Here is a 15,087-nt window from a genome sequence, read left to right on the forward strand (position 1 = left end):
AGCAGGGCTGGACTGGGTTATCAAATCAAATCACTGAGCAGGGCTGGACTGGGTTATCAAATCAAATCACTGAGCAGGGCTGGACTGGGTTATCAAATCACTGAGCAGGGCTGGACTGGGTATTCAAATCACTGAGCAGGGCTGGACTGGGTTATCAAATCACTGAGCAGGGCTGGACTGGGTTATCAAATCACTGAGCTGGGCTGGACTGGGTCATCAAATCACTGAGCAGGGCTGGACGGTTATCAAATCACTGAGCAGGGCTGGACTGGGTTATCAAATCACTGAGCAGGGCTGGACTGGGTTATCAAATCACTGAGCAGGGCTGGACGGTTATCAAATCACTGAGCAGGGCTGGACTGGGTTATCAAATCACTGAGCAGGGCTGGACTGGGTTATCAAATCACTGAGCAGGGCTGGACTGGGTTATCAAATCACTGAACAGGGCTGGACTGGGTTATCAAATCACTGAGCAGGGCTGGACTGGGTATTCAAATCAAATCGCTGAGCAGGGCTGGACTGGGTATTCAAATCACTGAGCAGGGCTGGACTGGACTGGGTTATCAAATCACTGAGCAGGGCTGGACTGAGTTATCAAATCACTGAGCAGGGCTGGACTGGGTAATCAAATCACTGAGCAGGGCTGGACTGGGTATTCAATCAAATCACTCAGTAGGGCTGGACTGGGTTATCAAATCACTTAAAAGTGCTGGACTGGGTTATCAAATCACTGAGCAGGACTGGATGGTTATCAAATCACTGAGCAGGGCTGGACTGGGTTATCAAATCACTGAGCAGGGCTGGACTGGGTTATCAAATCACTGAGCAGGGCTGGACTGGGTTACCAAATCACTGAGCAGGACTGGGTTATTAAATCAAATCACTGAGCAGGGCTGGACTGGGTTATTGCATCAAATCACTGAGCAGGGCTGGAATGGGTATTCAAATCACTGAGCAGGGCTGGACTGGGTTATCAAATCACTGAGCAGGGCTGGACAGTTATCAAATCACTGAGCAGGGCTGGACTGGGTTATCAAATCACTGAGCAGGGCTGGGCTGGGTTATCAAATCACTGAGCAGGGCTGGACTGGGTTATCAAATCACTGAGCAGGGCTGGACTGGGTTATCAAATCACTGAGCAGGGCTGGGCTGGACTGGGTTATCAATTCACTGAGCAGGGCTGGACTGTGTTACAAAATCACTGAGCAGGTTTGGACTGGGTTATCAAATCACTGAGCAGGTCTGGACTGGGTTATCAAATCACTAAGCAGGGCTGAACTGGGTTATCAAATCACTGAGCAGGGCTGAACTGGACTGGGTTATCAAATCCATGAGCAGGGCTGGACTGGGTTACCAAATCACTGAGCAGGGCTGGACTGGGTTATCAAATCACTGAGCAGGGCTGGACTGGGTTATCAAATCACTGAGCAGGGCTGGGCTTGACTGGGTTATCAATTCACTGAGCAGGGCTGGACTTGGTTATCAAATCCCTGAGCAGGGCTGGACTTGGTTATCAAATCACTGAGCAGGGCTGGGCGGGTTATCGAATCAAATCACTGAGCAGGGCTGGACTGGACTGGGTTATCAAATCACTGAGCAGGGCTGAACTGGACTGGGTTATCAAATCCCTGAGCAGGGCTGGATGGGGTATCAAATCACTGAGCAGGGCTGGACTGGGTTACCAAATCACTGAGCAGGGCTGGACTGGGTTATCAAATCACTGAGCAGGGCTGGACTGGGTTATCAAATGAAATCACTGAGCAGGGCTGGACTGGGTATTCAAATCACTGAGCAGGGCTGGTCTGGGTTATCAAATCACTGAGCAGGGCTGAACTGGATTGGGTTATCAAATCAAATCACTGAGCAGGGCTGGACTGGGTTATCATGGTAGAGGACAACTAAATGAACAGATAGACAGAAGAGGGTGGAGGGGGGTGGTGGAGGGTGGAGGAGGGTGGGGCAGGGTGGAGGAGGTTGGGGGAGGGTGGAGGAGGGTGGAGCAGGGTGGAGGGTGGGGTGGGGGACACACACACACACACACCCTGCACTGTATTGTATTCTGTAGTGTAATCCTTTCAGACATAGAGAGATGGAGAGAATGTCTGGTCTCACTCTGGAGTTCTGTCATCTGGAGGGAGGCCTCTGGCAGCTTATTACAGGAAACTAATGGGGCTGTCCCCCTGCCCTGTCCTCCTGCCCTGTCCTCCTGCCCTATCCTCCTGCCCTATCCTCCTGACCTGTCCTTCTGCCATATCCTCCTCCCCTGTCCTCCTGCCCTGTCCTCCTGCCCTATCCTCCTGACCTGTCCTCCTGCCCTGTCCTCCTGCCCTATCCTCCTGCCCTGTCCTCCTGTCCTATTCTCCTGACCTGTCCTCCTGCCCTATCCTCCTTCTCCGTCCTCCTGACCTGTCCTCCTGCCCTATCCTCCTGCCCTATCCTCCTGACCTGTCCTCCTGCCCTGTCCTCCTGCCCTATCCTCCTGACCTGTCCTCCTGCCCTTTCCTCCTGCCCTATCCTCCTGCCCTGTCCTCCTGCCCTTTCCTCCTGCCCTATCCTCAGAACAACAAGCAATGAGTAATATACATTCAATACGTTTCCAGAGTAACATTAGTGATTAATGTTCCAGAGTAACATTAGTGATTAATGTTCCAGAGTAACATTAGTGATTAATGTTCCAGAGTAACATTAGTGATTAATGTTCCAGAGTAACATTAGTGATTAATGTTCCAGAGTAACATTAGTGATTAATGTTCCAGAGTAACATTAGTGACTAAATGTTCCAGAGTAACATTAGTGATTAATGTTCCAGAGTAACATTAGTGACTAAATGTTCCAGAGTAACATTAGTGATTAATGTTCCAGAGTAACATTAGTGATTAAATGTTCCAGAGTAACATTAGTGATTAATGTTCCAGAGTAACATTAGTGATTAATGTTCCAGAGTAACATTAGTGATTAATGTTCCAGAGTAACATTAGTGATTAATGTTCCAGAGTAACATTAGTGATTAATGTTCCAGAGTAACATTAGTGACTAAATGTTCCAGAGTAACATTAGTGACTAAATGTTCCAGAGTAACATTAGTGACTAAATGTTCCAGAGTAACATTAGTGATTAATGTTCCAGAGTAACATTAGTGATTAATGTTCCAGAGTAACATTAGTGATTAATGTTCCAGAGTAACATTAGTGATTAATGTTCCAGAGTAACATTAGTGATTAAATGTTCCAGAGTAACATTAGTGATTAATGTTCCAGAGTAACATTAGTGATTAATGTTCCAGAGTAACATTAGTGATTAATGTTCCAGAGTAACATTAGTGATTAATGTTCCAGAGTAACATTAGTGATTAATGTTCCAGAGTAACATTAGTGATTAATGTTCCAGAGTAACATTAGTGATTAATGTTCCAGAGTAACATTAGTGATTAATGTTCCAGAGTAACATTAGTGATTAATGTTCCAGAGTAACATTAGTGATTAATGTTCCAGAGTAACATTAGTGATTAAATGTTCCAGAGTAACATTAGTGATTAAATGTTCCAGAGTAACATTAGTGATTAATGTTCCCCTGGTTGTGTTTATGTGTGAGTTTCTGTGCATGTGTGTATGTACTTTTGTATGTGTGTTTGTGTGCGTGCCAGCATGTGTGTGTTTTTTATGGTGACTAGCTATTTCCACATCAGGATTATGTGGAGGTAAACACAGATGGTGAGGGTGCTGATAAAAGACGATCTAGAGCTGTGCAGCTGGTACCAACCAGTGAGAAACTCCCAGATGTTGTTTTGTTGTCTAGTTCAGCCATTCATTCTGCTGCCGAGTTAGGCTTGGCGAGCTGGTCACAGATCTAGAGGTACAGCTGCAGACCTTTCAGTGTGTGTTTGTGAGTGTGTGTGTGTGAGATATGATGGTGCAACTGCCATCCCTTCCCACCTGTAGTCTCCAGTCTCCCCTCTCCAAACTAATTTCCCTCTCCCCTCTCTGTATTAATATCATTCAATCTGCAGCACTCCACAGGAACTGGTAATGACCCATGACTTTCAATGAAGGCTCGGCCCCCTGTGGTTCACTGGGTCAGCTGGCATAATATGAGACGTCTGTCGGTAGGAGGTTATTTACTGTAGCTGTTACTGTGATGTGATGCCCGCGGCTTCCGGACAGGAGTTATTATAATGATCGTCAGTCTCCACCTCATCATCAGCCTCTGTTATGCTTTACTGGTTTAAATACATGGTGTTTGTAGATTGTATATCACACATGTCCTTGAGTGTGATGGAAATAGTCTCTGTGTGTGTTTTATTGTCGTTATTGGAAAGAGGCTCACATGTGTGTTTGACTTTGAACCCACAGAATCAGACATAAACCTGGCAGGTTCTTGTGACCTTGTTAGCCTTCTTGGATAATGTCTTTTCCGTATGAACTTTTGAGGTGATGGATGGGTCCCCTACTCTGGCCCAGTTTCATCTGTGCCTGCCTGTAACCACACTGACGTGATGTTCTGGCCCAGTTTCCTCTGTGCCTGCCTGTAACCATGCTGACGTGATGTTCTGGCTCAGTTTCCTCTGTGCCTGCCTGTAACCACACTGACGTGATGTTCTGGCCCAGTTTCATCTGTGCCTGCCTGTAACCATGCTGATGTGATGTTCTGGCCCAGTTTCCTCTGTGCCTGCCTGTAACCATGCTGAAGTGATGTTCTGGCCCAGTTTCATCTGTGCCTGCCTGTAACCATGCTGACGTGATGTTCTGTCCCAGTTTCCTCTGTGCCTGCCTGTAACCATGCTGACGTGATGTTCTGGCTCAGTTTCCTCTGTGCCTGCCTGTAACCACGCTGACGTGATGTTCTGTCCCAGTTTCCTCTGTGCCTGCCTGTAACCACGCTGACGTGATGTTCTGGCCCAGTTTCCTCTGTGCCTGCCTGTAACCACGCTGACGTGATGTTCTGGCCCAGTTTCCTCTGTGCCTGCCTGTAACCATATTGAAGTGATGTTCTGGCCCAGTTTCCTCTGTGCCTGCCTGTAACCACGCTGACGTGATGTTCTGGCCCAGTTTCCTCTGTGCCTGGCTGTAACCACGCTGAAGTGATGTTCTGGCCCAGTTTCCTCTGTGCCTGCCTGTAACCATATTGAAGTGATGTTCTGTCCCAGTTTCCTCTGTGCCTGCCTGTAACCATGCTGACGTGATGTTCTGGCCCAGTTTCATCTGTGCCTGCCTGTAACCACGCTGACGTGATGTTCTGGCCCAGTTTCCTCTGTGCCTGCCTGTAACCATGCTGAAGTGATGTTCTGGCCCAGTTTCATCTGTGCCTGCCTGTAACCATGCTGATGTGATGTTCTGGCCCAGTTTCCTCTGTGCCTGCCTGTAACCATGCTGAAGTGATGTTCTGGCCCAGTTTCCTCTGTGCCTGCCTGTAACCATGCTGAAGTGATGTTCTGTCCCAGTTTCCTCTGTGCCTGCCTGTAACCATGATGAAGTGATGTTCTGGCCCAGTTTCATCTGTGCCTGCCTGTAACCACGCTGAAGTGATGTTCTGTCCCAGTTTCCTCTGTGCATGCCTGTAACCACGCTGAAGTGATGTTCTGGCCCAGTTTCCTCTGTGCCTGCCTGTCTCTCTCTCTCTCTGTCTCTTTTTCATATCTGCCCCTGTGTTTTTAGTAAGGATCTAATTAACTAGCTGTGGTGTTCTCTCTGCTGCTCTGCTCTGCCAGCTGTGTATAATTGCCTGTCGAGTCTGCAACCTTGCGCTTTACTCAGCAATTATCAACAGCATTCTTCCGCTCACAAATTGGCTAATTAGGCCTCAAGGACAGTGAGCCGGAACCAGATTGCCCAGCGTCACATGAAGGATTTGGAGTGTCAGGGACATGCATGCCCCTGCTTCCATGGCAACACCTCAACGACGAGATAAATTAGCCGTGTGTGTGGTTTCCACGGTAGTAGAGACACTGTGTTGGTCAGATCTTGTGTGTCTTATGACAGTCATTCGATGTATCACGACTAACTCCCGGTGAGTCACTGGCTAACGGCTGAAATGAAGATAAGTAGGGCCGGTGTAAAGGGCTGAGGGATAGAGATATGACTGGTAAAGGGCTGAGGGATAGAGATATGACTGGTAAAGGGCTGAGGGATAGAGATATGACTGGTAAAGGGCTGAGGGATAGAGATATGACTGGTAAAGGGCTGAGGGATAGAGATATGACTGGTAAAGGGCTGGGGGGTGGAGATATGACTGGTAAAGGGCTGAGGGATAGAGATATGACTGGTAAAGGGCTGGGGGATAGAGATATGACTGGTAAAGGGCTGGGGGATAGAGATATGACTGGTAAAGGGCTGGGGGGATGGAGATATGACTGGTAAAGGGCTGAGGGATAGAGATATGACTGGTAAAGGGCTGGGGGATAGAGATATGACTGGTAAAGGGCTGAGGGATAGAGATATGACTGGTAAAGGGCTGAGGGATAGAGATATGACTGGTAAAGGGCTGGGGGATAGAGATATGACTGGTAAAGGGCTGAGGGATAGAGATATGACTGGTAAAGGGCTGGGGGGTGGAGATATGACTGGTTTAGGGCTGATGGATAGAGATATGACTGGTTTAGGGCTGATGGATAGAGATATGACTGGTAAAGGGCTGGGGTATGGAGATATGACTGGTAAAGGGCTGGGGGGGGTCGAGATATGACTGGTAAAGGGCTGGAGATATGACTGGTTTAGGGCTGATGGATAGAGATATGACTGGTTTAGGGCTGGGGGATCGAGATATGACTGGTAAAGGGCTGGGGGGTGGAGATATGACTGGTAAAGGGCTGATGGATAGAGATATGACTGGTAAAGAGCTGATGGATAGAGATATGACTGGTAAAGGGCTGGGGATGGAGATATGACTGGTAAAGGGCTGGGGGATGGAGATATGACTGGTAAAGGTCTGGGGGATAGAGATATGACTGGTTTAGGGCTGAGGGATAGAGATATGACTGGTAAAGGGCTGAGGGATAGAGATATGACTGGTAAAGGGCTGGGGATGGAGATGTGACTGGTAAAGGGCTGAGGGATAGAGATATGACTGGTAAAGGGCTGGAGATATGACTGGTTTAGGGCTGATGGATAAAGATATGACTGGTAAAGGGCTGGGGGATAGAGATATGACTGGTAAAGGGCTGGGGTATGGAGATATGACTGGTAAAGGGCTGGGGGGGGGGTCGAGATATGACTGGTAAAGGGCTGGAGATATGACTGGTTTAGGGCTGATGGATAGAGATATGACTGGTTTAGGGCTGGGGGATCGAGATATGACTGGTAAAGGGCTGGGGGGTGGAGATATGACTGGTAAAGGGCTGATGGATAGAGATATGACTGGTAAAGAGCTGATGGATAGAGATATGACTGGTAAAGGGCTGGGGATGGAGATATGACTGGTAAAGGGCTGGGGGATGGAGATATGACTGGTAAAGGTCTGGGGGATAGAGATATGACTGGTTTAGGGCTGAGGGATAGAGATATGACTGGTAAAGGGCTGAGGGATAGAGATATGACTGGTAAAGGGCTGGGGATGGAGATGTGACTGGTAAAGGGCTGAGGGATAGAGATATGACTGGTAAAGGGCTGGAGATATGACTGGTTTAGGGCTGATGGATAAAGATATGACTGGTAAAGGGCTGGGGGATAGAGATATGACTGGTAAAGGGCTGGGGGATCGAGATATGACTGGTAAAGGGCTGGGGGATAGAGATATGACTGGTAAAGGGCTGGGGGATAGAGATATGACTGGTAAAGGGCTGGGGGATAGAGATATGACTGGTTTAGGGCTGGGGGATAGAGATATGACTGGTAAAGGGCTGAGGGATAGAGATAGAACTGGTAAAGGGCTGGGGGATAGAGATATGACTGGTAAAGGGCTGGAGGATGGAGATGTGACTGGTAAAGGGCTGAGGGATAGAGATATGACTGGTAAATGGCTGAGGGATAGAGATAGAACTGGTAAAGGGCTGGGGGATGGAGATATGACTGGTAAAGGGCTGGGGGATAGAGATATGACTGGTAAAGGGCTGGGGGATAGAGATATTGTCAGGACCCGGTGAGAGAAACAGTCACTAATAGTCGGCAGAACCCAGAAGATGAGGCAGACTCAGCAGTACTAGAAATGGTGGTTTAATAAAAGGACAAGATCTTCAGGCAAAGAATATAAATCCACCACGTCCAAAAATAAAGCCAAGAGGCACAAAATGGATATCCTCCAAAATACAAAGAAACTCCACAAAGTGGTAAAAACAGCAGGGAAAAACAAACCTCAAAAGACTACTCAAAAATACACAAGCACTAAACCAGAGAACCTCTGGAAAATCCAATAAGAGAAATATGTTCACAACAAGGCTGGGGCTGGGTGCTAACATACAAACACTGAGCAAAGAACTGAGGAACACACAGGGTTTAAATACTAACAAGGGAACGACACACAGGTGCAAACAATAATTAGAGCAAGGAAAAAACAAAAGGTACAAAAAAGGTGCAATGGGGACATCTAGTGACCAAAACCTGAACAGTCCTGGCCAAAACCTGACAGATATGACTGGTTTAGGGCTGGGGGATAGAGATATGACTGGTAAAGGGCTGGGGGATAGAGATATGACTGGTAAAGGGCTGGGGGATAGCGATATGACTGGTAAAGGGCTGGGGGATAGAGATATGACTGGTTTAGGGCTGGGGGATAGAGATATGACTGGTTTAGGGCTGGAGGATAGAGATATGACTGGTTTAGGGCTGGGGGATAGAGATATGACTGGTTTAGGGCTGGGGGATAGAGATATGACTGGTTTAGGGCTGGGGGATAGAGATATGACTGGTAAAGGGCTGGGGGATAGAGATATGACTGGTAAAGGGCTGGGGGATAGAGATATGACTGGTAAAGGGCTGGGGGATAGAGATATGACTGGTTTAGGGCTGGGGGATAGAGATATGACTGGTAAAGGGCTGGGGGATAGAGATATGACTGGTTTAGGGCTGGGGGATAGAGATATGACTGGTTTAGGGCTGGGGGATAGAGATATGACTGGTTTAGGGCTGGGGGATAGAGATATGACTGGTAAAGGGCTGGGGGATAGAGATATGACTGGTAAAGGGCTGGGGGATAGAGATATGACTGGTTTAGGGCTGGGGGATAGAGATATGACTGGTTTAGGGCTGGGGGATAGAGATATGACTGGTTTAGGGCTGGGGGATATAGATATGACTGGTAAAGGGCTGGGGGATAGAGATATGACTGGTAAAGGGCTGGGGGATAGAGATATGACTGGTTTAGGGCTGGGGGATAGAGATATGACTGGTTTAGGGCTGGGGGATAGAGATATGACTGGTTTAGGGCTGGGGGATAGAGATATGACTGGTAAAGGGCTGGAGGATGGAGATGTGACTGGTAAAGGGCTGAGGGATAGAGATATGACTGGTAAATGGCTGAGGGATAGAGATAGAACTGGTAAAGGGCTGGGGGATGGAGATATGACTGGTAAAGGGCTGGGGGTGGAGATATGACTGGTTTAGGGCTGGGGGATAGAGATATGACTGGTAAAGGTCTGGGGGATAGAGATATGACTGGTAAAGGGCTGGGGGATAGAGATATGACTGGTAAAGGGCTGGGGGATAGAGATATTGTCAGGACCCGGTGAGAGAAACAGTCACTAATAGTCGGCAGAACCCAGAAGATGAGGCAGACTCAGCAGTACTAGAAATGGTGGTTTAATAAAAGGACAAGATCTTCAGGCAAAGAATATAAATCCACCACGTCCAAAAATAAAGCCAAGAGGCACAAAATGGATATCCTCCAAAATACAAAGAAACTCCACAAAGTGGTAAAAACAGCAGGGAAAAACAAACCTCAAAAGACTACTCAAAAATACACAAGCACTAAACCAGAGAACCTCTGGAAAATCCAATAAGAGAAATATGTTCACAACAAGGCTGGGGCTGGGTGCTAACATACAAACACTGAGCAAAGAACTGAGGAACACACAGGGTTTAAATACTAACAAGGGAACGACACACAGGTGCAAACAATAATTAGAGCAAGGAAAAAACAAAAGGTACAAAAAAGGTGCAATGGGGACATCTAGTGACCAAAACCTGAACAGTCCTGGCCAAAACCTGACAGATATGACTGGTTTAGGGCTGGGGGATAGAGATATGACTGGTAAAGGGCTGGGGGATAGAGATATGACTGGTAAAGGGCTGGGGGATAGCGATATGACTGGTAAAGGGCTGGGGGATAGAGATATGACTGGTTTAGGGCTGGGGGATAGAGATATGACTGGTTTAGGGCTGGAGGATAGAGATATGACTGGTTTAGGGCTGGGGGATAGAGATATGACTGGTTTAGGGCTGGGGGATAGAGATATGACTGGTTTAGGGCTGGGGGATAGAGATATGACTGGTAAAGGGCTGGGGGATAGAGATATGACTGGTAAAGGGCTGGGGGATAGAGATATGACTGGTAAAGGGCTGGGGGATAGAGATATGACTGGTTTAGGGCTGGGGGATAGAGATATGACTGGTAAAGGGCTGGGGGATAGAGATAGGACTGGTTTAGGGCTGGGGGATAGAGATATGACTGGTTTAGGGCTGGGGGATAGAGATATGACTGGTTTAGGGCTGGGGGATAGAGATATGACTGGTAAAGGGCTGGGGGATAGAGATATGACTGGTAAAGGGCTGGGGGATAGAGATATGACTGGTTTAGGGCTGGGGGATAGAGATATGACTGGTTTAGGGCTGGGGGATAGAGATATGACTGGTTTAGGGCTGGGGGATAGAGATATGACTGGTTTAGGGCTGGGGGATAGAGATATGACTGGTTTAGGGCTGGGGGATAGAGATATGACTGGTAAAGGGCTGGGGGATAGAGATATGACTGGTTTAGGGCTGGGGGATAGAGATATGACTGGTTTAGGGCTGGGGGATAGAGATATGACTGGTTTAGGGCTGGGGGATAGAGATATGACTGGTTTAGGGCTGGGAGATAGAGATATGACTGGTTTAGGGCTGGGGGATAGAGATATGACTGGTAAAGGGCTGGGGGATAGAGATATGACTGGTTTAGGGCTGGGGGATAGAGATATGACTGGTAAAGGGCTGGGGGATAGAGATATGACTGGTTTAGGGCTGGGGGATAGAGATATGACTGGTAAAGGGCTGGGGGATAGAGATATGACTGGTAAAGGGCTGGGGGATAGAGATATGACTGGTAAAGGGCTGGGGGATAGAGATATGACTGGTTTAGGGCTGGGGGATAGAGATATGACTGGTAAAGGGCTGGGGGATAGAGATATGACTGGTTTAGGGCTGGGGGATAGAGATATGACTGGTTTAGGGCTGGGGGATAGAGATATGACTGGTTTAGGGCTGGGGGATAGAGATATGACTGGTAAAGGGCTGGGGGATAGAGATATGACTGGTAAAGGGCTGGGGGATAGAGATATGACTGGTTTAGGGCTGGGGGATAGAGATATGACTGGTTTAGGGCTGGGGGATAGAGATATGACTGGTTTAGGGCTGGGGGATAGAGATATGACTGGTTTAGGGCTGGGGGATAGAGATATGACTGGTTTAGGGCTGGGGGATAGAGATATGACTGGTAAAGGGCTGGGGGATAGAGATATGACTGGTTTAGGGCTGGGGGATAGAGATATGACTGGTTTAGGGCTGGGGGATAGAGATATGACTGGTTTAGGGCTGGGGGATAGAGATATGACTGGTTTAGGGCTGGGGGATAGAGATATGACTGGTTTAGGGCTGGGGGATAGAGATATGACTGGTAAAGGGCTGGGGGATAGAGATATGACTGGTTTAGGGCTGGGGGATAGAGATATGACTGGTAAAGGGCTGGGGGATAGAGATATGACTGGTTTAGGGCTGGGGGATAGAGATATGACTGGTAAAGGGCTGGGGGATAGAGATATGACTGGTTTAGGGCTGGGGGATAGAGATATGACTGGTTTAGGGCTGGGGGATAGAGATATGACTGGTTTAGGGCTGGGGGATAGAGATATGACTGGTAAAGGGCTGGGGGATAGAGATATGACTGGTAAAGGGCTGGGGGATAGAGATATGACTGGTTTAGGGCTGGGGGATAGAGATATGACTGGTTTAGGGCTGGGGGATAGAGATATGACTGGTTTAGGGCTGGGGGATAGAGATATGACTGGTTTAGGGCTGGGGGATAGAGATATGACTGGTTTAGGGCTGGGGGATAGAGATATGACTGGTTTAGGGCTGGGGGATAGAGATATGACTGGTTTAGGGCTGGGGGATAGAGATATGACTGGTTTAGGGCTGGGGGATAGAGATATGACTGGTAAAGGGCTGGGGGATAGAGATATGACTGGTTTAGGGCTGGGGGATAGAGATATGACTGGTAAAGGGCTGGGGGATAGAGATATGACTGGTAAAGGGCTGGGGGATAGAGATATGACTGGTTTAGGGCTGGGGGATAGAGATATGACTGGTTTAGGGCTGGGGGATAGAGATATGACTGGTTTAGGGCTGGGGGATAGAGATATGACTGGTAAAGGGCTGGGGGATAGAGATATGACTGGTAAAGGGCTGGGGGATAGAGATATGACTGGTTTAGGGCTGGGGGATAGAGATATGACTGGTTTAGGGCTGGGGGATAGAGATATGACTGGACAGGGTAGAAACACAGAGACACTTCTGCTCGAGATCTCACATTGCTTTGCTGTCACTGTTTGGGGTTTATTTATGGAGGCGGTCCAGCTAGAGGTTGTTATGGATCCGAGGTCAGGTTCCTGTGTGGATTGGCTGTCATTTTGATCGATTGCCTTGCCATCCAATGCGGTGCCTGTGTATTGTAGCATATTCCTGTGCTGTACTCTGATGGTGAACAGCCCACCTCTACTTTAAGCACACAGTCTTTCCCCAGCACCACCGTTCCAGTGTGTATTGTTCACAGATACAGGACATTTGTTGTCGGGTAGAAAGATGCTTCCTCTGTTCTCCCCACAGTCATCAAAGCAGAATGAGTAGAGATTGTCACTTACAAATTTGTTCTTTGCCTTAGGCTTGAAAGGTGTTTTGTTCTTTGTGCATTATTAAGGGGGTTGTGATGGTACCAAGCTGCAGGAAGGTAATAAGAAAAGGTCAGGAAAGTGTGCAAGAGCCTAAAGTCTTCCATTATGATGATATAACACATTTAAGGTGAGAAAGAAATCATAAGGATTGATACAAGTAGCATAGATACGTAGAATAGCATAAGTAGCATAGCATAAGTAGTATAGATAAGTAGGATAGATAAGTAGAATAGCATAAGTAGCATAGATAAGTAGCATGCATAGGTAGAATAGATACGTATCATAGATAAGTAGCATGCATAAGTAGAATAGATAAGTATCATAGATAAGTAGGATAGCATAAGTAGCATAGATACGTCATTAGATAAGTTGCATAACATAAGTAGAATAGATAAGTAGGATAGATAAGTAGCATAGATAAGTAGGATAGCATATGTAGAATAGATACGTAGATTAGATAAGTAGGATAGCATAAGTAGAATAGATAAGTAGGATAGATAAGTAGCATAGATAAGTAGAATAGATAAGTAGATTAGATACAGGTTTGATTTTAATTGCATGCTCTTATAATACTCATAAAGTAGTTTATTGCACTGGAATTCACTCCTGTCTGCCAGGTTCCAGTTTACACTTCAACTCTCACTAAAACAACTCTCACTAAAACAATGCTCCAGGCTTTGAGAAGGACGTGTTCTCCTGAGTAGCACTTTTTTTTTTTTACCGGCACAAATTTGCATGGAAATTGTGTGCTTATTTTCTCAATTGTTTTGTGATTTATGTTTTGCTGTAGGCCTAAGGGTATGCTATTTTAAATGGATTCAATCTTAAAAGCATGGGAAGGCTTTGGGAACATCCTTGCCTTTACTGTGTATTATTAGTAGTATTGGATATTACATTTAAAAGCATAAACCTCTGAAGGTTTTGACTCAAATCTCTGAGTTGTTTTTATTCCTTGTGTTATTATTTTCTATTTTCCTCTCTGCATTGTTGGGAAGGGTCCATAAGTAAGAATTTCACTGTTAGTCTACACCTGTTGTTCACCAAGAATGGGATTTTAGTTTTTTGTTGATTTGATTGATTAGATTTTTTCCATCCCAATTGCCTCATGCAAGGCCCCTCGTAAAAAGCCGCAGGCTTCGGTTTCTTGGCAGCTCCAACTGGAACAAAACACACAAAATGGCACCCAGATGGAACATTTTCCTAATTAGTTGGATGAAACTGTAGCCCTTGTCAGTGTTGTGGTGATTTCTAATGGCCACCGAGGGTCTCTCTCACTCTTTTAGACAACGACACAGTTGAGAGGTTGTGGACAGGATGTTTCTCTCATTAGCAACAAACAGACTATCACGGGTTGCTGCTACAACACAAGTCATTTCACATACGCTCTTCAAATATGAGGTCTTATTTAAAACAAAACAGAGGTTGTATTCCAAACAGTTGGCCAGTGTTGATATTCCGTGTTATTTCAGTTGCTCACAGACTTCCATTCTCTTTTCCAGGTTGCCCACTCTGACAGCAGAGAAGTCCATGACCCTAAACTAATACAGCGATGGACAGGAAAAGTGGTAAGTTAAAAGTCACACAGTCGTTCCCAAATCCATCCCCTTCTGCCCTAACCCCTGTGTGATAGTATGTCTGAAGGTTCTGGAGAATAAAGCAGTGTAGTGGTAAAGCTTCCAGCACAGGAGGTCGGAGAGGATGGGCTCCTGGTAATGGCTGGAGCGGAATCAGTGGAATGGTATCAAATACATCCAACACATGGTTTCCATGGTTTCCAGGTGTTTGATGCCATTCCATTCGCTCCGTTCCAGCCATTATTGTGAGCCGTCCTCCCCTCAGCAGCCTCCACTGGCTTGCACTATATTGCTTCCACCTTACAGAGCTGCAAACATTGAAGGGTCAGGGGTAAGAGGAAGGGGTAGCGAACAAGAGTTTTCTCGTCCTAATATTCTTGCTGTGCTAAACACTATCCGCCTGTCTCATTATGCATACACTACCGTTGAAAAGTTTTTGGGTCA

The 15,087-nt window shown here is 46.8% G+C and overlaps 1 protein-coding gene across 3 annotated transcripts in view; it reads left to right on the forward strand.

Moving 5' to 3' along the window:
- The window catches only part of kank4 (KN motif and ankyrin repeat domains 4), a 117,620-nt gene that overhangs the window by 61,386 nt on the left and 41,147 nt on the right, over positions 1-15,087 (forward strand). For all 3 annotated transcript variants that reach the window (XM_071346281.1, XM_071346282.1, XM_071346283.1), the window contains one exon: positions 14,569-14,634. In XM_071346281.1, the coding sequence (XP_071202382.1) occupies positions 14,619-14,634 (16 nt within the window). In that variant the 5' untranslated portion in view covers positions 14,569-14,618. The remainder of the gene's footprint in view (positions 1-14,568; positions 14,635-15,087) is intronic.

This window comes from Salvelinus alpinus, chromosome 16 (genome assembly GCF_045679555.1).
Source record: "Salvelinus alpinus chromosome 16, SLU_Salpinus.1, whole genome shotgun sequence".
In the NCBI taxonomy this organism is placed as follows: Eukaryota; Metazoa; Chordata; class Actinopteri; order Salmoniformes; family Salmonidae; genus Salvelinus; species Salvelinus alpinus.